Here is a 25,872-nt window from a genome sequence, read left to right as displayed (position 1 = left end):
GGTGGGGGGAGATGATGGCTTCTGATGCTGGCGCTGTTTGGTGCATTTTCACCCCGGTCCTCGGTGCTAGTTTGGTTGCTGCTTTAAATGTTTGGCTTTGGTGATATAGGCTGTCCCCTTCTTCTATTTTATGTTTACCTGATCATTCTTAGGCTGTAAGCTGATCCAACACTATGTATTTTTTCTTTATGAGTTGTTCGATGTAATTCTGACTGATTGATGTTTTGTTAATTCAAAGTCGGGTTTTTCTTGAGCTGTTATTTTTTAAAAAGGCATTTGTCTTCATTGTACTGGATGTCGTATATTATTCTCAAGTTTTAATTCTAGTCATCTCATAATTTTAGGATCTTTGAACATTATGAATGTTAGATATAACACTTAGAAAATGATGTGGAATACGTAAGAAAAGGTCGTCTTATCGACCACTATATATTTATCTAAATTCTTATCCCATGCTGCACATGTGGTAACCTCTGAAGCTCAAGCAATGAGGGATGGACTTGTGTTGGCAAATTCTTTGGGGTTCCCTAGAGTGGAAGCCGAATCAGACTCAACAACATTGATTGAACAGTGCTCGGGTCAAACCAGATGGTGGGATGCAGCGGCAGTCATCTTCGCGGAATGTTTGGAAGTTTCATCGCTTATTGGGAAGGTTAGCTTCAAGCATTGCGGTCGTGATTCGAACCAAGTAGCTCATGTGCTAGCAAATTATTGTTATTGTAATAAGACTAGCTGAATGCCCGTGCGTTGCCACTGAATAATAGAAGGTAGCGATCAAACAACCGTTTTGGTTCAAAAATATGTGTCAAACATGATAACATTTAGTATGCATTCATGTATGGTAAGTGGTCCCCTCTCTTGCACGTATCCTCATCGGACCTCCTTCCCCTTATCATTGATTCCCATCAACGTGTTTAATCACTCCTTTCAAATTCTTATTTTTCAATAGTGTATATTTTCGTCAACTGAGAAGTTCTTCTAATCTATTTTTTCACAAACAATGAATTGAATGAATAGAGAGGAATAATTTCATTGTCTGTAAAGTTTGGCACTGACTTGGCACAAATTTGATCAATAATTGTATCAATAAGTTGTGATTCAAGTGCTGCCCGCCCTGAGTTCCTGTTTACTTGCTCAATGATTGGCACCTACGGTGAGCAGAGCACCATGATGATGTCCATCAGCCACTCCCAGATGCTTTCTATGTGTACTACAAGAAGCCTATTATGTGTACTGGGTTTGAATGGAGTTGTCTCAGCCTTCCTCCAAATCAACCAAAGGCGGATCAGGATCTTACACCAAATCAACCCCAAAGAAGATTAGCAACCTTATCTTTCTTTTTTTGTTGAGTTTGGATATGGGGTGGATGGGATTCAAAATTCTATTTCATCATCAATGCCTTTAAATAACCCACGCGCTCCACAAGCACACACACCCATTGCCCACGAAAGCACATGAACAACATAGCATTCTGATTCTGACATCGAAAACACATTGGTCTACCCCATCTGCTCCTCGTCTTTTTCAGTATGCACTTCCTCAGGCCTGACAGTGACATGCAGACAAAAGCAAAACGAATCAGAATTTATACTATAGGTACAAGAATGAAGAAGAAGTGATATAGTATAACTATTTCACACAACATGACCCAGCAAAAAAGGTGGAACATGTGAAATGATATAAGAGAAAAGACAGCTATTCAAATTAAAGGACATCAATTGTGTTCGTAAAATACAAAAGTTAATTATACAAGAAGAAATACATCCTGGATTGAGCTAAATCCGGCGTATGGAATTGAAAACAAAGCAAAACATAGGGATCTCTATGAACATTTGATATTATTTTAACAGGAAGACTAAAAGGACTTCAGTAACACAAACTGTCATTGCAGTAACTGTCCAATGCTTACGGCTTCAGAGAATATCTATAGAATAAAATGGCCAGGTCTAACAATTACTCACAATTGAAACCTTAGAGTGAAGGAATTTATCAAGTTTATTCTCCCGAAAGAAGTGCCCTAGAGAGTGGTCGAAATTGAAACCCTGAACTGCCACCCATTTAATAATGTAAATAGATAACCCAAACATGCACTAACTTGGCTTGTCCACTCACCAAAGACCCTGGAGCTCACTCAAAGCCTTCTCAACTTAATCAAGCCTCAGTGGTGTACCGCGGTCACATCGTGGTTCAGGTATAAAGAGGCAGCGTGACTGCGGAGAAAATCTCATGCAAGCAGGTAGCGCTGAGCTCGAGTAACTGGAGCAACCATGGGCAACACCTTTGCGAAATGTGAAGCAGGATGTCCATCAGGAAGCTTTGCTCAAGAAATAGGTTAAGTTGTCGCAATATGCATGGAACCAAACTCTGTCCCTTGATACGAATTCAAGCAGAACAGAACAGAGATTGCATGAAGAAAAAAATTAAAGTACAGTAAACACAACTCTGATGTATTCATTTAAAATAGGATGATAACGATCTAAAGAAATATATAACTAAAACATAAAATATTCAAAACATTCAGTAATGTGGTGTGCTATTATTCTTCACAAACGAACATGATCATGAAGCAATGTGGACAAACAAATATCATGTTTTCCTTTTCTTTCTTTCAATTCACTAATGAAAAGTACATACCTGGAGTTATGCGTGCCTTGCCCACACAAAGGAAAAAGGCATGTCCGTGGGCTCTGTCATTGGATGATGTTCATGGTCCAAGATTTTGAGTTATGCGTGCAGCTTCACAATAGTTTTGCTAGAACTGAATGTCATTGTCAAAATGTAGCAGTAGGACAGAAGTGGGCGAGGCCGACCTGCACAAAATGATCCATCTTGACCAGCGAGAGGCCATAGCCGTTAAGCGACAAGAGTGATTTGACAAGGGCTTGCAGCTTGCGGTGCAACCAAGAGCTCCCTAATGGTGGCGGGGAGGTTTTCCTGTTCAGCGCTGCTAGAGGACATCAAAAAGAGCAAAATTTCAGTTTCAGTACTAATGAAAAAAATTACGGAAGAAATCTTTTCACCTAAAATCAGAACAGAGATCCATATTAGATCATAGAAACTTTCCACCTAGTCAATATCGGTACTGATATGAACCACTTTATAAGATTCAAAATCAAGAAACTGTAGTAATTAATAGAGATTTAGGCCCTATTTGGTTCGGCTGTGGATTTCTAAAAGTAGCTGTGAAAAATCTGCTGTGAAAAAACAACTGTGGAAAATTTAATGTGAAAAAGATGTAGGTCATTTGGCAAACCAGCTGATACAACTTTTTCAGATTTTGGCCCGCAGCGGAATCAGATTTTGAAAAGCACGTCCTAGGCTGCTTCCGCTTTTGGTTCAGATTTTGGCCCGCAGCGGAATCAGATTTTGAAAAGCACGTCCTGGGCTGCTTCCGCTTTTGGTTCAGATTTTGGCAGCAGATTTCTGAAATCGGATTCTGCTAGGTTCGCCCTTTGGTTCAGATTCTGCTGCGCGGCAGCGGAATCTGTCGATAAAAGCTGAACCAAACAGGGCCTAAATGTGCAAACTCCAACAGTGAACTACATGGATGCTAATAAAATAAATGGATTCGATTAAATTGGAATTTCAAATAAATATACAAAGGCACTATGATTGATTTACAACATATTCATATTTGCATAATCCAAGACAAAAATAGCTCTCCTCCACCTCATCAGAAACCTTGTAGGTAGAGAGGTCAGTGAAGACACAGATTGAGTAGGGCGTGGCTGGGATCCACGCAATGATGTAGCAACAAGGTCGCGGTATGAGTGAATATGCGTACAAGCGAGGATGTGCCCACCACCACTCTCCTCCACCTCATCATCATCATCTTCTTCTTCTTCTTCCCTACTCTCATCTTCTTTTTCAGGCAATGGGCTAATGCCATCTTTTCTTCATTGATGTCGGTTGTCACGGGAGGCTATTAAGCTAACACACTCAATCAAACATTTAAATATTAGGTGTAGAGAAGAGAACGAGATACACATACCTCGCCCTTGCTCACGGATCAACTGTAGGTGTAGTTATATATCCTCCATCCAATACCGCATGCCTCCGATCCAAAGCGTCATGACGATCTCGCTCGGCCCAGCGGGTGGCTGTGTCAGGGTAGACGGACGACTGAAGGAGTCAACGAAAGGGAGACGGTTGTGCCTGCCAATATGCAGCGGATTCAGGTGGTGGCTGGCTGCAGCAACGCGTATGGCTCATGCGGCGGGATGGCAACCCAATCTTGTGGATGCTGGGGGTGCGGACGGGCCACACCGGGCTGCGAGGTAGGGCAATGAGAGGAGGAGGAGATGGCGAGGGTGGGGGTAGCGAACGAGGTGCGAGGGGGGGTCGAACGAGGTGGGGGCATCCAAAGAGGTCGAACGGTCATGACGTTTGATCCTCCTTTAATAGTAGAGACTAGTTTAATGTCTGTGCGTTGCCACGGGAAGCAAAGCCGTGAATGTCAAAGTGTCAAACGGGTTTTTTTTATATACCATTGCTCTATTTCTACTCAAATGCTTGGTTCACGGTTGTCATGCTTCATTCAGTGATTTTAACCCGTTCTGTAGTATTTGTAGAAGCTTTGCCTGATATAAAATAATTTGAATTTCCTTTGCACATGTTAATACAACTGAAATAAAGGGCAAAGAAGGTAACTTCCTCGAGAATCCATCAATTAGACATCACTGGATGTAACTTCACTGAGAATGTATCCTTTGTGCATATTAATATTTTGAATGTAACTTCACTGAAAATGTATCTAATAAACCATCGCTTCCTTACCATAAACCGACCAAATCATAGAAATAAACATGGAATAGTTGCCATAAACAAGCACCAACTTGATAAACAACGATGTGAAGAGCACAACTTTACCACCAGAATCAACCATGAATTATGCTTGATCCATGCCCGGAGGTCTTGACCAGCAGCGACTTAGCGCAGAAGCAGGCAGTCTCTCCTTAGTGTTGCTAGGCTGCGTCATCGCCCAACCAGTCATGATATTGTCTACATCGTCCATTTCATGAATCATTAGTTCAAAGGGGGAAAAATTAAGAACTAACATCCAACGACTAATAAGACACAGAAGGGCCAGCCACCAATTGGACTTTGCATCATCAGATATAAGCTGATAGCTCCCCATCTTCTTCTTCAAAACTCAGTTTTAGTACTAATAAAAAATATATTGATCAAAAATGTATTCCTGGCTCTACTTGAAGAAAAGAATATACAGATGTTTGCAACTCAAATAGAGCATGTGATTTGTTTAGGGAAAAGGCAGGGGTACACATCTTCTATGTTATTGGAATATTCTAACATATTCCTAACTATATGATATGTTTTTGAAGGGAAAATTAATTAAAAAGACATTTCGTTCTCCTGCTATGCACAACAGATTTCCAACCTAGTAGAGAGAAGTATGTGGAGTACATAACTTTTGAGAGAACTTAAATATTATTTAAGCTGCAATATACATGAAGAACCCATCTTCTTCTTCAAAACTCAGTTTTAGTACTAATAAAAAATATATTGATCAAAAATGTATTCCTGGCTCTACTTGAAGAAAAGAATATACAGATGTTTCCAACTCAAATAGAGCATGTGATTTGTTTAGGGAAAAGGCAGGGGTACACATCTTCTATGTTATTGGAATATTCTAACATATTCCTAACTATATGATATGTTTTTGAAGGGAAAATTAATTAAAAAGACATTTCGTTCTCCTGCTATGCACAACAGATTTCCAACCTAGTAGAGAGAAGTATGTGGAGTACATAACTTTTGAGAGAACTTAAATATTATTTAAGCTGCAATATACATGAAGAACCCATCTTCTTCTTCAAAACTCAGTTTTAGTACTAATAAAAATATATTGATCAAAAATGTATTCCTGGCTCTACTTGAAGAAAAGAATATACAGATGTTTCTCAAATAGAGCATGTGATTTGTTTAGGGAAAAGGCAGGGGTACACTTCTTCTATGTTATTGGAATATTCTAACATATTCCTAACTATATGATATGTTTTTGAAGGAAAATTAATTAAAAAGACATTTCGTTCTCCTGCTATGCACAACAGATTTCCAACCTAGTAGAGAGAAGTATGTGGAGTACATAACTTTTGAGAGAACTTAAATATTATTTAAGCTGCAATATACATGAAGAATGGAAATTTGGGGCATACTACACAGAGGAAGAGGCATATACTTTATCAAAACCATGTAGTATGTATATACTTTTGTCCTAAAAGGAGTGTGATTAAGGTTTTCATGTACCAAACCAATCTGCGTGACATTCAGTAAAATCTGCAAACACCATGAAAAATGAAAAATCATACCCGTCAAGACGGGGCTCGCCTGCAGCTATCATGGTCCTAATATTCCAGAATTAAGATTACCTTTGAGGTTTCTTCCCTTGCGCAGCTAATTCCCTCCCTATAGGGCATTGTTGTGATATAAATCTAGATGTATATACAACCCTAACTTGATCTAAATAAACAAACAAAGTTGATGGAAACTTTAGGATAAAAGCATACATCACACGGATGAGAGGACAAGGACTCAGAGCTAGACATGTTGGATGTACTATGTTCTGCTAGCTCCATAAATACAGATGGGATTTCCTATCGTGATGGCTATCTTTTGAAAGTAATGTAATCTGGTAAGTAAGCTAAATTATTACCTGGACCCCAAAACATACGACGTCATCGCTACCTCCAAATATGATGCAATTATTCAATATCCATCCGTCCAATTAAAAATATATTCAGTTCGAGGCATCAAATGAAGTCTTCCTGAAATCATTTAAACTGCAGAGCACAGGTAACGATGGTCTCTAACTGCCACCACTCTGGCTTCATCCTCCCTCGATTGAAGAAATGGCCTGGAAAGAAAACAGCACACTGGTTTCACATCGCTTGCGAAAACACAGCAGGGTACTCGAGGACAGTACACATAACTGCAGACTAACCCATAGAAAGGAAAATTTAGACTCAAGAACGGAACATCCTCCCTCGATCAGCTGAACGAAGGTATCCTCATTGCTGAGGCGGGCGATGAACTGAGAGCACACACTAAACAATCAGAATTGCACATACATTGCAAAAGGCAGCAACTATAATCAGGAGTCGAAGTGGGAGCCGTCGGCCGGCATCGCGTGGACGGAGGTGCGGCTTGGGTGAGGAGGAGGGAGCCGGGGAGGATACGTCGCAACCACGGGAGCCAGCGGCGGCGGGGCCGCACACCTACTGATCGCCGGTGGGAGACATGGATTGGCCACGCGAGGCATGCCGCGGCGAATTGAGAATAGTGGTCGAATCTGGGCGGGAGCGGAGGGCTGGTTGGGTTCAGGTGACGGCGGCCGGCGAGACGATGTGTCGTCCATGGCACGCGGAGGCGACGGGAAGAGTGAGGAGATTTCTCTCGGGAGGGAGGGGAATGGCGACGAGGTCGTCTGGGGAGATTGGAACGTGGGACGTGCGTTAGTGGGGTCGTGGCTAAGATAAAATTAATTTTGAATTTTTTATATCTACAGTAATTATCAAAAGTAAATAACCTGCTAATAGTTTGTAATATTTCTTCTTCATTTTACACTAGACAAGCACTATAGCATCGTCTTCCCTTCTCTAAGCCAGAGGATCCGGCTCCGCCTATATAATATTTTAGACAAATCTTTATATTTTTATTATTGTAAATTTTCACATCTCTGTAGTATTTTTTAATATATTCTCGTCTACTTTTACTGTTTCACTATGCAAAATTTACACTTATTCACAAAAATTTAACTACGCATTAATACCATCCGATCATCATCATGACAAACGAAACCCTAAAAAAACAAGACGTGGCAAATGTGGTTAGCGTCTTCAAATCATTAAAAAAAATGGTACTCTTTCGCGTGCATAAAAAAGCATTTTCATCCTGTAAATGATATCAGGCAACCACAATACCAGTTTATTGGGATGGAGACTTAATTGCTTTGGTAAGAGGGACATGAAGAATGGAGGCAATGAGAAATGATACACAGAAAGGAACATGCGCACTTTGGTGTTGCCATGCCAACTGCGGGCATTCGATAAAAGAAAAGTACTCCGACGCAAAAAAAAAACAAATATTGGCCTGGACCGTGTCTCACGCCCGGCATTCCGGCGAGGCGTTATAGAGGGTGAAGTCAAGCGGCGTCTTGGCGGCGTAGGTGAAGGTGATGGGCTTGCCGTTGAAGATGGGCCAGCCGCTGTTGATGAGGCACAGCCTGTCCTCCCGGTTGAGCAGCCGGATCTTGGTTGTGTCTAGGATCACCGCCTTCACCTCGCCGAGGTTGCACGACATCACCACGCCGCTCTGCGGGCACGAGCACAGGTTCTCCACCGTCACCTCGTGCTGCGGCACATTCAGGACCCGCCGCCCCGTCAGCACCGACGACACGCGGATGTCCTCCAGCTCGCACGGCCCGGGGTCGCCACCAGCATGCCCTGCGGACACGTCCACGGTACTACGTAAGATCCAAGGATCGATCGATGTGATTAAACTGTGACGGCGAACTACTCTATTACATTATCCTTGCGTACCAGTATGGAGAAGAGCTGCAACGAAGAGCAGGACGAGGATGCAGGTCTTGGACACCATGGCTGAGGAGCTAAGAACAAAGGTATAGTTCAGGAGAAGCTTTGATGTTATGAAGATTGCTTGGCCAGCCCAGCTATTATATAGGCCTGTGGCTCGTACATACTGCGTATCGATCGAATATACATCGATCCCGAGTTTGCTGCTTCCGTTTATAATCTCCTTCCATGCATGTGCCCTCTCTCGTGCTAAAATTCCGTAATGATATGCAGTTTCTTACCAAGTATATTTTGATCTCAACGAAAGTAATCATTTCCTACCGAATCCGTGGATTAATTTCCTTCTACCTTCAGGAGAGTACGCGCACAAGTCTGGAATGAAATCATCCTCCGTGCATACCGACGACAGAAATACGATTTGGAGTCACAAATACCTATCGGGATGTTGGAATTTTGCTAGTAGGCTTTTGGTCCAAAGGCCAACTAAAATTCTGAAATTTTCTTGGCCTATTTATGCACGCATGTGAGTGGAGTGAGTGATGCTAAAGTTTAGTCCCACCCCGGAAGTTGAGAGAGAGTTACACATTTTTATAAGGTGAGCTCTTCTACCACTTGTATGAGCATGAGAAGAGGAGACCTACACACGCGCTCCTCCTCCTCGCTCCCCTCGCCACGCCACGCCACGGGTTGCGGGATTGAGCCAAGGACAGAGCTATGCACGTTGTCTATATTTTTGCTGCATGGAAAAATTAATGAGTCATTAATTAATAATTAACGGACGTGTTAATTACTGAACCGTTTTCGATTCTTTTGGATCGTGACGACTCGGACGTGGGGTTTACTCCCACGACCTACCCGGCCCGCACTATATAGTCAGGCAGACGTTTACCCTAGCCGCCATCGCTTCGTATGGTTTCTCACCACCGTTCCAGATCATTGCGCCGCCAAGCAAGTCCTCTCCATCCCTCCTTCCGGGCGTGCACCGCGAGAAGGGACAGCAGGCCTCCGGAACCCCGCCTCTCATGATCCTGTACGGGAAAGGGGCGATCAGGTTTTTGGGGAGCGCACTCGCGCGACTGCTGGCAGCGACGACTTCGCGAACAACGACTTCTTCCCCGACCTCGGCAACCTCGTCCTCGACGACATGGGCGACAACGTCAACGCCGGCGGTGCTGCACCCGCTGCACCGTATGTGATTCTATCCTTCCTGTTCGAGATCGTGGTAGAATTCATGCTTCTAGTATGTGCCCTAGATGTGATATGTTCATCTGCTATGCTAGTTCGCATGATTAGTTTAATCTTTGCTGCTGTGGTCATGATTTATCTTCTGTTTATTCGGATTAAATCTCGTAATAATTTGCTCATATTACCAACAATCCAAAAACCTGATTATAGGCAATTTACTCCGAGTGGTTTTGCTGCGCATCTGAAGCCGCCTGCCTTTAAGGGGGCGCAATATAAGAAGTGGCGCACGAGAGCACTCTATTGGTTTTAGACCATGGGCTGCTATGATGCCACCAAGGGCAAGCCTGAGGGCGATCTTAATCCAGCACAGCTGGAAGCTTTTGAGAAGATCGATACCCTCTTTAAAGGCGCTCTTCTGAGTGTTCTTGATGACTCCATTATGGATTCGTATATGTCGTTTGACAACGGCAAGGACATGTGGGCTGCGCTCGAGGCCAAGTTTGGTGCCTCGGACGCCGGCAACGAGTTGTATGTCATGGTGCAATTCTATGACTACAAGATGACTGATGAGCGCCCTGTTGTACAGCAGGCTCATGAGATACAGTCGCTCGCAAAAAACTTGAGTACTTCAAGTGTGTGTTGCCGGACAAATTTGTTGCCGGAGGCATCATTGCCAAGCTTCCACCTTCATGGAACAATTTTTCTACTTCCCTGAAACACAAGAGACAAGAATTTTCCGTTGCGGATCTCATTGGTACTCTTGATGTTGAAGAGAAGGCGAGAGCAAAGGACACACGTGCTCGAATTGCTGAGGGAGGTTCTAGTGCCCACATGGTACAAAAGAAGAACTCCCAGCCCAACAAGCTCAAAAACAATAAGAACAAAACTCAGGGCAAAGGCAAGTTTGATACAAAGAACAAGCCATCACATTCTACCAACTTCAAGAAGAATTCTCATAAGAAGGGGAAGGGACTTTGCCATGTCTGCGGTGATCCTAATCACTGGGCTCCGAAGTATCCTAACCGCTTTGAGGAGCGCGAACATGAGAAGAGCGGCAAGTCCGCTAATGTTGTCATCGGTGATACTGATATGAAGGAATCAGGTTACGGTATTTTTCCTACCATCCTTTCAGTATTTCAATCCCCTGATTGGTTAATTGACACCGGTGCCAATGTACATGTTTGTGCCGACGCCTCCATGTTTTCTTCTTACCAGGCAACAGGGACTTCACCCGTGCTGATGGGAACGGGTCACATGCCATCGTTCGAGGTGTTGGTACAGTCGATCTGAAGTTTACTTCGGAGAAGACTATGCGTCTGAAGAACGTTCATCATGTGCCGTCCATCAATAAAAATCTCGTTAGCGGTTCCCGTTTATGTTGAGATGGTTTTAAGTTGGTTTTCGAATCCAATAAAGTTGTAATTTCTAAGTGTGGACAATTTGTTGGAAAAGGCTATGAGTGCGGAGGCTTGTTCCGCCTATCTTTGTAAGATATTTGCACTAAAGTTATTAATAATGTTTGCCACAATAATGAGTCTGATATTTGGCATTCACGACTCTGTCATATTAACTTTGGTTGCATGACGCGGTTAGCCAATATGAATTTAATTCCGAAAATCTCTACTGTCAAAGGCTCAAAGTGCCAAGTATGTGTGCAAGCTAAGCAACCTCGCAAGTCCCATAAGACTGCAGAGGCAAGAGACTTGGCGCCACTAGAGCTTATACATTCTGATCTTTGTGAGATGAATGGCGTGTTGACAAAAGGTGGAAAGAGATACTTCATGACGTTGATTGATGACTCCACTAGATATTGTTATGTGTATCTTTTGAAATCAAAAGATGAGGCTTTGACTTTCTTTAAAAACTACTATAAAGCTGAGGCAGAGAACCAACTTGATCGAAAAATTAAACGGCTTAGGTCCGATCATGGTGGAGAGTATTTTTCTAATGAATTTGATCTGTTTTGTGCGGAACATGGTATAATCCATGAGAGGACGCCTCCCTACTCACCCCATTCAAATGGGGTAGCCGAAAGAAAGAACCGAACTCTAACTGATATGGTTAACACCATGTTAGACACTTCGGGTCTATCCAAGGAATGGTGGGGGGACGCGTTAATGACTGCGTGTCATGTCCTAAACTGAGTTCCCACAAAGCATAAGACCATGACTCCATTTGAGGAATGGGAAAGCAAAAGGTTGAAACTCTCTTACCTACGTACTTGGGGTTGTTTGGCGAAAGTCAATATACCAATTCCCAAGAAGCGCAAGCTTGGACCAAAAACCATGGATTGTGTTCTTCTGGGCTATGCTTTTCATAGCATCGGCTATAGATTTTTGATAATAAAATCTGAGGTATCCGACATGCATGTTGGTACGATTATGGAATCAAATGATGCAACTTTCTTTGAGGACATATTTCCTATGAAGGATATGTCGAGTTCATCAAATCAGGAGATACCTACTCCATCTAGTGAGGAATTCACTGCAATTCCTGAACCCACCATTGCGATGGAACACGTTGAGAATCCTGTTGAGGGTAACAATGGAACTCCTATGAGGAGTAAGAGACAGAGGACTGTAAAGTCTTTTGGTGATGATTTCATTGTGTACCTCGTGGATGACACACCCAGGACTATTTCAGAAGCCTATACATCTCCTGATGCTGACTACTAGAAGGAAGCTGTACGTAGCGAGATGGATTCCATCTTAGCTAACGGTACCTGGGAGATCATTGGCCGTCCTTATGGGTGCAAACCTGTAGGATGTAAGTGGGTGTTCAAGAAGAAGCTTAGACCTGATGGTATGATTGAAAAGTACAAGGCACGACTTGTGGCCAAGGGTTATACCCAGAAAGAAGGTGAAGACTTCTTTGATACTTACTCACCCGTGGCTAGACTGACCACAATTTGGGTGCTACTATCACTGGCCACCTCACATGGTCTTCTCGTTCATCAAATGGACGTCAAGACGGCTTTCCTCAATGGAGAGTTGAAGGAGGAAATTTACATGGATCAGCCAGATGGTTTTGTAGTACCTGGTCAGGAAGAAAAGGTGTGCAAGTTGTTAAAGTCTTTATATGGCCTTAAACAAGCTCCTAAGGAGTGGCATGAGAAGTTCGAAAGAACATTAACTGCTGCCGTCTTTGTAGTAAACGATGGTGACAAGTGCGTGTACTATCGCTATAGTGGGGGCGAAGGAGTTATTCTTTGTCTGTATGTCGACGACATATTGATCTTTGGAACCAAACTTGATTTAATCAAGGAGGTTAAGGATTTCTTATCTCGCTGTTTTGAGATGAAGGATCTAGGAGTAGCTGTTGTTATCTTAAACATCAAGCTGTTGAGAGATGAGAATGGTGGGATCACACTGCTTCAGTCTCATTGTGTGGAAAAGGTCTTGAGTCGTTTTGGGTATAGCGACTGCACGCCTTCTCCAACTCCATATGATGCTAGTGTGTTGCTTCGAAAGAATCGACGGATTGATAGAGATCAACTGAGGTATTCTCAGATTATTGGCTCGCTTATGTATTTGGCGAGTGCCACGAGGCCTGACATCTCTTTTGCTATGAGCAAGCTGAGTCGGTTTGTGTCAAAACCGGGAGATGATCATTGGCATGCGCTTGAGAGAGTTATGCGCTATTTGAAAGGCACCGCGAGCTATGGGATTCACTACACCGGGTATCCAAGGGTACTGGAGGGTTATAGTGACTCAAACCGGATATCTGATGCTGATGAGATTAAGGCCACAAGTGGTTATGTTTTTACACTTGGTGGTGGCGCTGTTTCCTGGAAGTCTTGCAAGCAGACCATCTTAACGAGGTCAACTATGGAAGCAGAACTCACAGCATTAGACACTGCCACTGTTGAAGCAGAGTGGCTTCGTGAACTCTTGATGGACTTACCTATGGTTGAAAAACCAATACCCCCTATCCTGATGAACTGTGATAATCAAACTGTGATCGTCAAGATAAACAGTTCTAAGGACAATATGAAGTCCTCAAGGCATGTGAAGAGGAGACTAAAATCTGTCAGAAAATTGAGGAACTCCGGAGTTATTACGTTGGATTATATCCAAACGTCAAAAAACTTGGCAGATCCCTTCACAAAGGGTCTATCACGTAATGTGATAGATAATGCATCGATGGAGATGGGTTTGAGACCCACCGCATGAGTTGTCCATAGTGGTAACCCACTCTATGTGATCGGAGATCCCGTGAAGTAGAAGTGGGAGACAAGCTGTTGGTCAGCTGGGAGGAGAGTATCCCTATATTAATTATCCCACTCCGTGAAGATGCAATACTCTCCTGATCTACATGGCAGGTTGATAGTTATCTTAATGTGTTCCAAGTGGCTTATTCGGGTAAGCAGAGATGTTGTCCTGCAGAACATCTTCTGAGGAACACACCTATATGAATTTGACTGTTAACGTCGCAGTCTGTGAGAATTGGGTGTTCTCTAGTAAATTCATGACAGGCCCTGGAGTATGACGTATATGATCCACCCGCGGGGAAGCCTTGCGGCAGCCCAGTATCGGTCAAGAATTTGTGTGAAACTAGTTTCACAGAAAACTTGTAGTTCAAGGCATAGTCCACTATTCAAGTTGTGATCTAGTGTAGCATAAATTTCTAAGTGGAAGTTCAACTTCACAGTCTCCACTAAGCACCGATATATTAAACAATGTTCTGGAACTAAATGATGAGATGTGCCAATGAGACTTTGTGGGGGATTGTTGGAATTTTGCTAGTAGGCCTTTGGCCCAAAGCCCACCTAAAATTCTGAAATTCTCTTGGCCCATTCATGCACACATGTGAGTGGAGTGAGTGAGGCTAAAGTTTAGTCCCACCCCGGAAGTTGAGAGAGAGTTGCACCTCTTTATAAGGTGAACTCTTCTACCACTTGTATGAGCATGAGAAGAGGAGACCTACACGCGCGCTCCTCCTCCTCGCTCGCCTCGCCACGCCACGCCTTGCCTCGTCACGACGCGCCGCAGGTTGCGGGATTGAGCCGAGCCGAGGACAGAGCTATGCACGTTGTCTATATTTTTGCTGCATGGGAAAATTAATGCGTCATTAATTAATAATTAACAGACGCGTTAATTACTGAACCGTTTCTGATTCTTTTGGATCGTGACGACTCGGACGTGGGGTTTACTCCCACGACCTACCGGCCCGCACTATATAGTCAGGCAGACGTCTACCCTAGCCGCCACCGCCTCGTATGGTTTCTCACCACCGTTCCAGATCATTGCGCCGCCAAGCAAGTCCTCTCCATCCCTCCTTCCGGCGTGCACCGCGAGAAGGGATAGCAGGCTTCCGGAACCCCGCCTCTCGTGATTCTGTACGGGAGAGGGGCGATCAGGTTTTTGGGGAGCACACTTGCGCGACTGCTGGCAGCGACGACTTCGCGAACAATGACTTCTTCCCCGACCTCGGCAACCTCGTCCTCGACGACATGGGCGACAACGTCAATGCCGGCGGTGCTGCACCCGCTGCACCGTATGTGATTCTATCCTTCCTGTTCGAGATCGTGGTAGAATTCATGCTTCTAGTATGTGCCCTAGATGTGATATGTTCATCTGCTATGCTAGTCCGCATGATTAGTTTAATCTTTGCTGCTGTGGTCATGATTTATCTTCTTTTTATTCGGATTAAATCTCGTAGTAATTTGCTCATATTTCCAACAATCCAAAAACCTGATTATAGGCAATTTACTCCGAGTGGTTTTGCTGCGCATCTGAAGCCGCCTACCTTTAAGGGGGCGCAATATAAGAGGTGGCGCACGAGAGCAGTCTACTGGTTTCAGACCATGGGCTGCTATGATGCCACCAAGGGCAAGCCTGAGGGCGATCTTAATCCAGCACAACTGGAAGCTTTTGAGAAGATCGATACCCTCTTTAAAGGCGCTCATCTGAGTGTTCTTGATGACTCCATTGTGGATTCGTATATGTCGTTTGACAACGGCAAGGACATGTGGGCTGCGCTCGAGGCCAAGTTTGGTGCCTCGGACGCCGGCAGCGAGTTGTATGTCATGGAGCAATTCTATGACTACAAGATGACTGATAAGCGCCCTGTTGTACAGCAGGCTCATGAGATACAGTCGCTCGCAAAAGAACATGAGTATTTCAAGTGTGTGTTGCCGGACAAATTTGTTGCCGGAGGCATCATTGCCAAGCTTCCACCTTCGTGGAACAATTTTTCTACTTCCCTGAAACACAAGAGACAGGAGTTTTCCGTTGCGGATCTCATTGGTACTCTTGATGTTGAAGAGAAGGCGAGAGCAAAGGACACACATGCTCGAGTTGCCGAGGGAGGTTCTAGTGCCCACATGGTACCAAAGAAGAACTCCCAGCCCAACAAGTTCAAAAACAATAAGAACAAAACTCAGGGCAAAGGCAAGTTTGATACAAAGAACAAGCCATCACATTCTACCAACTTCAAGAAGAATTCTCATAAGAAGGGGAAGGGACTTTGCCATGTCTGCGGTGATCCTAATCACTGGGCTCCGAAGTGTGCTAACCGCTTTGAGGAGCACGAACATGAGAAGAGCGGCAAGTCCGCTAATGTTGTCATCGGTGATACTAATATGAAGGAATCAGGGTACGGTATTTTTCCTACCATCCTTTCAGTATTTCAATCCCCTGATTGGTTAATTAACACTGGTGCCAACGTACATGTTTGTGCTGACGCCTCCATGTTTTCTTCTTACCAGGCAACAAGGACTTCACCCGTGCTGATGGGGAATGGGTCACATGCCATCGTTCGAGGTGTTGGTATGGTCGATCTGAAGTTTACTTCGGGGAAGACTGTGCGTCTGAAGGACGTTCATCATGTGCCGTCCATCAATAAAAATCTCGTTAGCGGTTCCCGTTTATGTTGAGATGGTTTTAAGTTGGTTTTCAAATCCAATAAAGTTGTAATTTCTAAGTGTGGACAATTTGTTGGAAAAGGCTATGAGTGCGGAGGCTTGTTCCGCCTATCTTTGTCAGATATTTGCACTAAAGTTATTAATAATGTTTGCCACAATAATGAGTCTGATATTTGGCATTCACAACTCTGTCATATTAACTTTGGTTGCATGATGCGGTTAGCCAATATGAATTTAATTCCAAAAATCTCTACTGTCAAAGGCTCCAAGTGCCAAGTATGTGTGCAAGCTAAGCAACCTCGCAAGTCCCATAAGACTGCAGAGGCAAGAGACTTGGCGCCACTAGAGCTTATACATTCTGATCTTTGTGAGATGAATGGAGTGTTGACAAAAGGTGGAAAGAGATACTTCATGACGTTGATCGATGACTCCACTAGATATTGTTATGTGTATCTTCTGAAATCAAAATATGAGGCTTTGACTTTCTTTAAAAACTATAAAGCTGAGGCAGAGAACCAACTTGATCGAAAAATTAAACGGCTTAGGTCCGATCATGGTGGAGAGTATTTTTCCAATGAATTTGATCTGTTTTGTGCGGAACATGGTATAATCCATGAGAGGACGCCTCCCTACTCACCCCAGTCAAATAGGGTAGCCGAGAGAAAGAACCGAACTCTAACTGATATGGTTAACACCATGTTAGACACTTCGGGTCTATCCAAGGAATGGTGGGGGGAGGCGTTAATGACTGTGTGTCATGTCCTAAACCGAGTTCCCACAAAGCATAAGACCATGACTCCATTTGAGGAATGGTAAAGCAAAAGGTTGAAACTCTCTTACCTACGTACTTGGGGTTGTTTGGCGAAAGTCAATATACCAATTCCCAAGAAGCGCAAGCTTGGACCAAAAACCGTGGATTGTGTTCTTCTGGGCTATGCTTTTCATAGCATCGGTTATAGATTTTTGATAATAAAATCCGAGGTATCCTACATGCATGTTGGTACGATTATGGAATCAAATGATGCAACTTTCTTTGAGGACATATTTCCTATGAAGGATATGTCAAGTTCATCAAATCAGGAGATACCTACTCCATCTAGTGAGGAATTCACTGTAATTCCTGAACCCACCTGCGATGGAACACGTTGAGAATCCTGTTGAGGGTAACAATGGAACTCCTGTGAGGAGTAAGAGACAGAGGACTGCAAAGTCTTTTGGTGATGATTTCATTGTGTACCTCGTGGATGACACACCCAGGACTATTTCAGAAGTCTATGCATCTCGTGATGCTGACTACTGGAAGGAAGCTGTACGTAGCAATATGGATTCCATCTTAGCTAACGGTACCTGGGAGATCACTGGCCATCCTCATGGGTGCAAACCTGTAGGATGTAAGTGGGTGTTCAAGAAGAAGCTTAGACCTGATGGTACGATTGAAAAGTACAAGGCACGGCTTGTGGCCAAGGGTTATACCCAGAAAGAAGGTGAAGACTTCTTTGATACTTACTCACCCGTGGCTAGACTGACCACAATTCGGGTGCTACTATCACTGGCCGCCTCACATGGTCTTCTCCTTCATCAAATGGACGTTAAGACGGCTTTCCTCAATGGAGAGTTGAAGGAGGAAATTTACATGGATCAGCCAGATGGTTTTGTAGTACCTGGTCAGGAAGAAAAGGTGTGCAAGTTATTAAAGTCTTTATATGGCCTTAAACAAGCTCCTAAGGAGTGGCATGAGAAGTTCGAAAGAACATTAACTGCTGCCGGCTTTGTAGTAAACGATGGTGACAAGTGCGTGTACTATCGCTATGGTGGGGGCGAAGGAGTTATTCTTTGTCTGTATGTCGACGACATATTGATCTTTGGAACCAAACTTGATTTAATCAAGGAGGTTAAGGATTTCTTATCTCGCTGTTTTGAGATGAAGGATCTAGGAGTAGTTGATGTTATCTTAAACATCAAGCTGTTGAGAGATGAGAATGGTGGGATCACACTGCTTCAGTCTCATTATGTGGAAAAGGTCTTGAGTCGTTTTGGGTATAGCTGTTGGGGAACGTAGCATAAATTCAAAATTTTCCTACGTGTCACCAAGATCTATCTATAGAGAGACTAGCAAGGAGGGGAAGGAGAGTGCATCTACATACCCTTGTAGATCGCTAAGCGGAAGCGTTCAAGAGAACGGGGTTGATGGAGTCATACTCATCGTGATCCAAATCACCGATGATCCTAGTGCCGAACGGACGGCACCTCCGCGTTCAACACACGTACAGCCCGATGACTTCTCCCATGCCTTGATCCAGCAAGGAGAGAGGGAGAGGTTGAGGAAGACTCCATCCAGCAGCAGCACAACGGCGTGGTGGTGATGGAGGAGCGTGGCAATCCTGCAGGGCTTCGCCAAGCACCGCGAGATATGAGGAGAAAGAGAGGGAGGGCTGCACCAATAGGCAGAGATCAGATCGCGTGTTATGGGCAGCCCCAGGCCTCACTATATATAGTGGAGAGGGAGGAGGGTGCGCCCCCTCTAGGGTTCCCACCCCTAGGGGGGCGGCAGCCCTAGATGGGAAAGGGGTGGCGGCCAAGGGAGGATTCCCTCCCCCCCAAGGCACCTAGGAGGTGCCTTCCCCTCCTAGGACTCTTCCTTTAGGGTTTCCCCACACCAGGCGCATGGGCCCTAGGGGAAAGTGGCGCCCCAGCCCACTTTGGGCTGGATCCCTTTCCCACTTCAGCCCATGGGACCCTCCGGGATAGGTGGCCCCACCCGGTGGACCCCCGGGACCCTTCCGGTGGTCCCGGTACAATACCGATGACCCCGAAACTTGTCCCGATGACCGAAATAGGACTTCCCGTATATAAATCTTTACCTCCGGACCATTCCGGAACTCCTCATGACGTTCGGGATCTCATCCGGGACTCAGAACAACATTCGGTAACCACATACAAACTTACTTTATAACGCTAGCGTCATCGAACCTTAAGTGTGTAGACCCTACGGGTTCGGGAGACATGCAGACATGACCTAGACGTTCTCCGGTCAATAACCAACAGCGGGATCTGGATACCCATGTTGGTTCCCACATGTTCCACGATGATCTCATCAGATGAACCACGATGTCAAGGACTTAATCAATCCCGTATACAATTCCCTTTGTCTATCGGTACGATACTTGCCCGAGATTCGATCATCGGTATCCCTATACCTTGTTCAATCTCGTTACCGGCAAGTCTCTTTACTCGTTCCATAACACATCATCCCGTGATCAACTCCTTGATCACATTGTGCACGTTATGATGATGTCCTACCGAGTGGGCCCAGAGATACCTCTCCGTTTACACGGAGTGACAAATCCCAGTCTCGATTCGTGCCAACCCAACAGACACTGTCGGAGATACCCGTAGTGTACCTTTATAGCCACCCAGTTACCTTGTGACGTTTGGCACACCCAAAGCACTCCTACGGTATCCGGGAGTTGCACAATCTCATGGTCTAAGGAAAAGATACTTGACATTTAGAAAAGCTTTAGCATACGAACTACATGATCTTGTGCTATGCTTAGGATTGGGTCTTGTCCATCACATCATTTTCCCAATGATGTGATCCCATTATCAACGACATCCAATGTCCATGGTCAGGAAACTGTAACCATCTATTGATCAACAAACTAGTCAACTAGAGGCTTACTAGGGACATGGTGTTGTCTATGTATCCACACATGTATCTGAGTTTCCTATCAATACAATTATAGCATGGATAATAAATGATTATCATGAACAAGGAAATATAATAATAATCAATTTATTATTGCCTCTAGGGCATATTTCCAACAGTCTCCCACTTGCACTAGAGTCAATAATCCAGTTCACATCGATATGTGATTAACACTCAAGGTCACATCCCCATGTGACTAACACCCAAAGAGTTCTGGGTTTGATCATGTTATGCTTGTGAGAGAGGTTATAGTCAACGGGTCTGAACCTTTCAGATCCGTGTGTGCTTTACAAATCTCTATGTCATCTCCTAGATGCAGCTACCACGCTCTATTTGGAGCTATTCCAAATAACTGTTCTACTATACGAAACCAGTTTACTACTCAGAATAATCTGGATTAGTGTCAAAGCTTGCATCGGCGTAACCCTTTACGACGAACTCTTTTACCACCTCCATAATCGAGAAAATTCCTTAGTCCACTAGTTACCAAGGATAACTTTGACCGCTGTCCTGTGATCCATTCTTGGATCACTCTTGTACCCCTTGACTGACTCATGGCAAGGCACACTTCAGGTGCGGTACACAGCATAGCATACTGTAGTGTCTTAAGCATAGGGGACGACCTTCGTCCTTTCTCTCTATTCTGCCGTGGTCGAGTTTTAAGTCTTAACTTCATACCTTACAACTCAGGCAAGAACTCCTTCTTTGACTGATCCATCTTGAACACCTTCAAGATCATTTCAAGGTATGTGCTCATTTGAAAATACCATTAAGCGTTTTGATCTATCCTTATAGATCTTGATGCTCAATGTTCAAGTAGCTTAATCCAGGCTTTCCGTTGAAAAACACTTTCCAAATAACCCTATATGCTTTCCAGAAATTCTACATCATTTCTGATCCATAATATGTCAACAACATATACTCATCAGAAATTCTATAGTGCTCCCACTCACTTGTTTGGAAATACAAGTTTCTCATAAACTTTGTATACACCCAAAACTTTGATCATCTTATCAAAGCGTTCATTCCAACTCCGAGATGCTTACTCCAGTCCTTAGAAGGATTGATGGAGCTTTGCATACTTATTAGCATCTTTCAGGATTGACAAAACCTTCCGGTTGTATCACATACAACCTTTCCTCAAGAAAATCGTCGAGGAAACAATGTTTTGACATCCTATCTGCAAGATTTCATAAATAATGCAGTAACTGCTAACATAATTCCAACAGACTTTTAGCATCGCTACATGTGAGAAAGTCTCATCATAGTCAACTCCTTGAACTTGTCGGGAAACATGTTAACGACAAGTCGAGCTTTCTTAATGGTGACACTTACCATCATTGTCTGTCTTCCTTTTAAAATCCATATGTACCCAACAGCCTTACGACCATCAAGTAGTTCTTCCAAAGTCTACACTTTGTTTTCATACATGGATCCTCTCTCGGATTTTATGGCCTCGAGCCATTTATCGGAATCCGGGCCCACCATCGCTTCTCCATAGCTTGTAGGTTCATTGTTGTCTAGCAACAGGACTTCCAAGACAGGATTACGTACCACTCTGAAGTAGTACGCATCCTTGTCATCCCACGAGATTTGTTAGTGACTTGATCTGAAGTTTCATGATCACTATCATAAGCTTCCACTTCAATTGGTGTAGGTGCCACAGGAACAACTTCCTGTGCCCTGCCACACACTAGTTGAAGAGACGGTTCAATGACCTCATCAAGTCTCCACCATCCTCCCACTCAATTCTTTCGAGAGAAACTTTTCCTCGAGAAAGGACCCGATTCTAGAAACAATCCCTTATTGCTTTCGAATCTGAGACAGGAGGTATACCCAACTGTTTTTGGGTGTCCTATGAAGATGTATTTATCCGCTTTGGGTTCGAGCTTATCGGCCTGAAACTTTTTCACATAAGCGTCGCAGCCCCAAACTTTTAAGAAATGACAGCTTAGGTTTCTCTAAACCATAGTTCATACGGTGTCATCTCAACGGAATTACGTGGTGCCCTATTTAAAGTGAATGTGGTTATCTCTAATGCCTAACCCATAAACTATTGTGGTAATTCGATAAGAGACATCATGGTATGCATCATATCCAATAGGGTGCAGTTATGATGTTCGGACACACCATCACACTATGGTGTTCTAGGATGTATTAGTTGTGAAACAATTTCCACAATGTCTTAATTCTGTGCCAAACTCGTAATTCAGATATTCATCTCTATGATCATATCATAGACATTTTATCCTCTTGTCACGACGATCTTTCAACTTCACCCTGAAATTACTTGAACCTTTCAATAATTCAGACTCGTGATTCATCAAGTAAATATACTCAACATCTACTCAAATCATCTGTGAAGTAAGAACATAATGATATCCACTACATGCCTCAGCACTCATTGGACTACACACATCAAAATGTATTACTTCCAACAAGTTGCTTTCTAGTTCCATTTTACTGAAAACGAGGCTTTCAGTCATCTTGCCCATGTGGTATGATTTGCATGTCTCAAGTGATTCAAAATCAAGTGAGTCCAAACGGTCCATTTGCATGGAGTTTCTTCATGCATATACAGCAATAGACATGGTTCGCATGTCTCAAACTTTTCGAAAATGAGTGAGCCCAAAGATCCATCAACATGGAGTTTCTTCATGCGTTTTATACCGATATGACTTACGTGGCAGTGCCACAAGTAGGTGGTATTATCATTACTATCTTTTGGCATGAACATGTGTATCACTACGATCAAGATTCAATAAACCATTCATTTTAGGTGCAATACCATTGAAGGTATTATTCAAATAAACAGATTAACCGTTATTCTCCTTAAATGAATAACCTATTGCGATAGACATAATCCAATCACGTCTATGCTCAACGCAAACACCAATCTCGATGGTAGAGGGAGCGTGCGATGCTTGATCATATCAACATTGGAAACACTTCCAACACATATCGTCAGCTCACCTTTAGCTAGTCTCCGTTTATTCCGTAGCTTTTATTTCGAGTTACTAACACTTAGCAACCGAACCGGTATCTAATACCCTGGTGCTACTAGGAGTACTAGTAAAGTACACATCAACACAATGTATATCCAATATACTTCTATCGACCTTGCCAGCCTTCTCATCTACCAAGTATCTATGGTAATTCTGCTCCAGTGGTTGTTCCCCTTATTACAGAAGCACTTAGTCTCGGGTTTGGGTTCAACCTTGGGTTTCTTCACTAGAGCAGCAGCTGAATTGCCGTTTCATGAAGTATCCCTTTGTTCCCTTGCCCTTCTTGAAAGTAGTGGTTTCACCAACCATCAACAATTGATGCTCCTTCTTTATTTCTACTTTCGCGGTGTCAAACATCGTGAATATCTCAAGGATCATCATATATATCCCTGATATATTATAGTTCAACACGAAGCTCTAGCAGCTTGGTGGTAATGACTTCGGAGAAACATCACTATCTCATCTGGAAGATCAACTCCCACTCGATTCAAATGATTGTTGTACTCAGACAATTTGAGCACAAGCTCAACAATTGAGCTTTTCTCCCTTAGTCTGCAGGCTGAGAAAATCGTCGGAGGTCTTATACCTCTTGACGTGGGCACGAGCCTGAAATCCCAATTTCAGCCCTCAAAACATCTCAGATGTTTTGCGACGTTTCAAAAACGTCTTCGGTGCCTCAACTCTAAACCATTTAACTGAACTATCACGTAGTTATCAAAATGTGTATGTCAGATGTTCGCAACATCCATAGACAACGTTCGAGGTTCAGCACACTGAGCGGTGCATTAAGGACATAAGCCTTCTATGAAGCAATGAGGACAATCCTCAGTTTACGGACCTAGTCCGCATAATTACTACTATTAACTTTCAACTAAATTTTCTCTAGGAACATATCTAAACAGTAGAACTAAAGCGCGTGCTACGACATAATTTGCGAAGATCTTTTGACTATGTTCAGGATAATTAAGTTCATCTTATGAACTCCCACTCAGATAGACATCCCTCTAGTCATCTAAGTGATTACATGATCTGAGTCAACTAGGCCGTGTCCGATCATCACGTGAGACGGACTAGTCAACATCGGTGAACATCTTCATGTTGATCGTATCTACCATACGACTCATGCTCGACCTTTTGGTCTTCTGTGTTCCGAGGCCATGTCTATACACATGCTAGGCTCGTCAAGTCAACCTAAGTGTTTGCATGTGTAAATCTGTCTTACACCCGTTGTATGTGAACGTTTGGATCAAACACCCGATCATCACGTGGTGCATTGAAACAACGGACTGTCGCAACGGTGCACAGTTAGGGGGGACACTTTCTTGAAATTTTAATGAGGGATCATCTTATTTACTACCGTCGTTCTAAGCAAATAAGATGTATAAACATGATAAACATCACATGCAATCAAATAGTGACATGATATGGCCAATATCATATTGCTCCTTTTGATCTCCATCTTCGGGGCTCCATGATCATCATTGTCACCGGCATGACACCATGATCTCCATCATCATGATCTCCATCATCGTGTCTTCATGAAGTTGTCTCGTCAACTATTACTTCTACTACTACAGCTAACGGTTAGCAATAAAGTAAAGTAATTACATGACGTTTATGTTGACACGCAGGTCATAAATAAATTAAGATAACTCCTATGGCTCCTGCCGGTTGTCATACTCATCGACATGCAAGTCGTGATTCCTATTACAAGAACATGATCAATCTCATACATCACATATATCATTCATCACATCCTTTTGGCCATATCACATCACATAGCATACCCTGCAAAAACAAGTTAGACGTCCTCTAATTGTTGTTTGCATGTTTTACGTGGCTGCTATGGGTTTCTAGCAAGAACGTTTCTTACCTACGCAAAAACCACAACGTGATATGCCAATTGCTATTTACCCTTCATAAGGACCCTTTTCATCGAATCCGATCCGACTAAAGTGGGAGAGACAGACACCCGCCAGACACCTAATGCAACTAGTGCATGCCAGTCGGTGGAACCGGTCTCACGTAAGCATACGTGTAAGGTTGGTCCGGGCCGCTTCATCCCACTATGCCGCCGAATCAAGATAAGACTAGTAACGGCAAGCATATTGAACAAAATCAACGCCCACAACTACTTTGTGTTCTACTCGTGCATAGAAACTACACATAGACCTAGCTCATGATGCCACTGTTGGGGAACGTAGCATAAATTCAAAATTTTCCTACGTGTCACCAAGATCTATCTATGGAGAGACTAGCAACGAGGGGAAGGAGAGTGCATCTACATACCCTTGTAGATCGCTAAGCGAAAGCGTTCAAGAGAACGGGGTTGATGGAGTCGTACTCGTCGTGATCCAAATCACCGATGATCCTAGTGCCGAACGGACGGCACCTCCGCATTCAACACACGTATAGCCCGGTGACGTCTCCCATGCCTTGATCCAGCAAGGAGAGAGGGAGAGGTTGAGGAAGACTCCATCCAGCAGCAGCACAACGGCGTGGTGTTGATGGAGGAGCGTGGCAATCCTGCAGGGCTTCGCCAAGCACCGCGAGATATGA

The 25,872-nt window shown here is 43.7% G+C and overlaps 1 protein-coding gene across 1 annotated transcript; it reads right to left on the bottom strand.

Moving 5' to 3' along the window:
- Positions 1–7,973: 7,973 nt before the first annotated feature.
- Positions 7,974–8,643, bottom strand: LOC119289057. Its single transcript, XM_037568489.1, has 2 exons — positions 8,559–8,643; positions 7,974–8,462 (listed from the first exon to the last, which is right to left on the bottom strand). Exons 1-2 carry the CDS (start codon positions 8,614–8,616, stop codon positions 8,122–8,124), a joined length of 399 nt encoding a protein of 132 aa, XP_037424386.1. The 5' UTR covers positions 8,617–8,643; the 3' UTR covers positions 7,974–8,121.
- Between the last annotated feature and the right edge of the window lie 17,229 nt (positions 8,644–25,872).

The sequence above is a fragment of the Triticum dicoccoides genome, chromosome 4A, assembly GCF_002162155.2.
Source record: "Triticum dicoccoides isolate Atlit2015 ecotype Zavitan chromosome 4A, WEW_v2.0, whole genome shotgun sequence".
In the NCBI taxonomy this organism is placed as follows: Eukaryota; Viridiplantae; Streptophyta; class Magnoliopsida; order Poales; family Poaceae; genus Triticum; species Triticum dicoccoides.
This window is presented reverse-complemented; position numbering and strand designations above follow the sequence as displayed.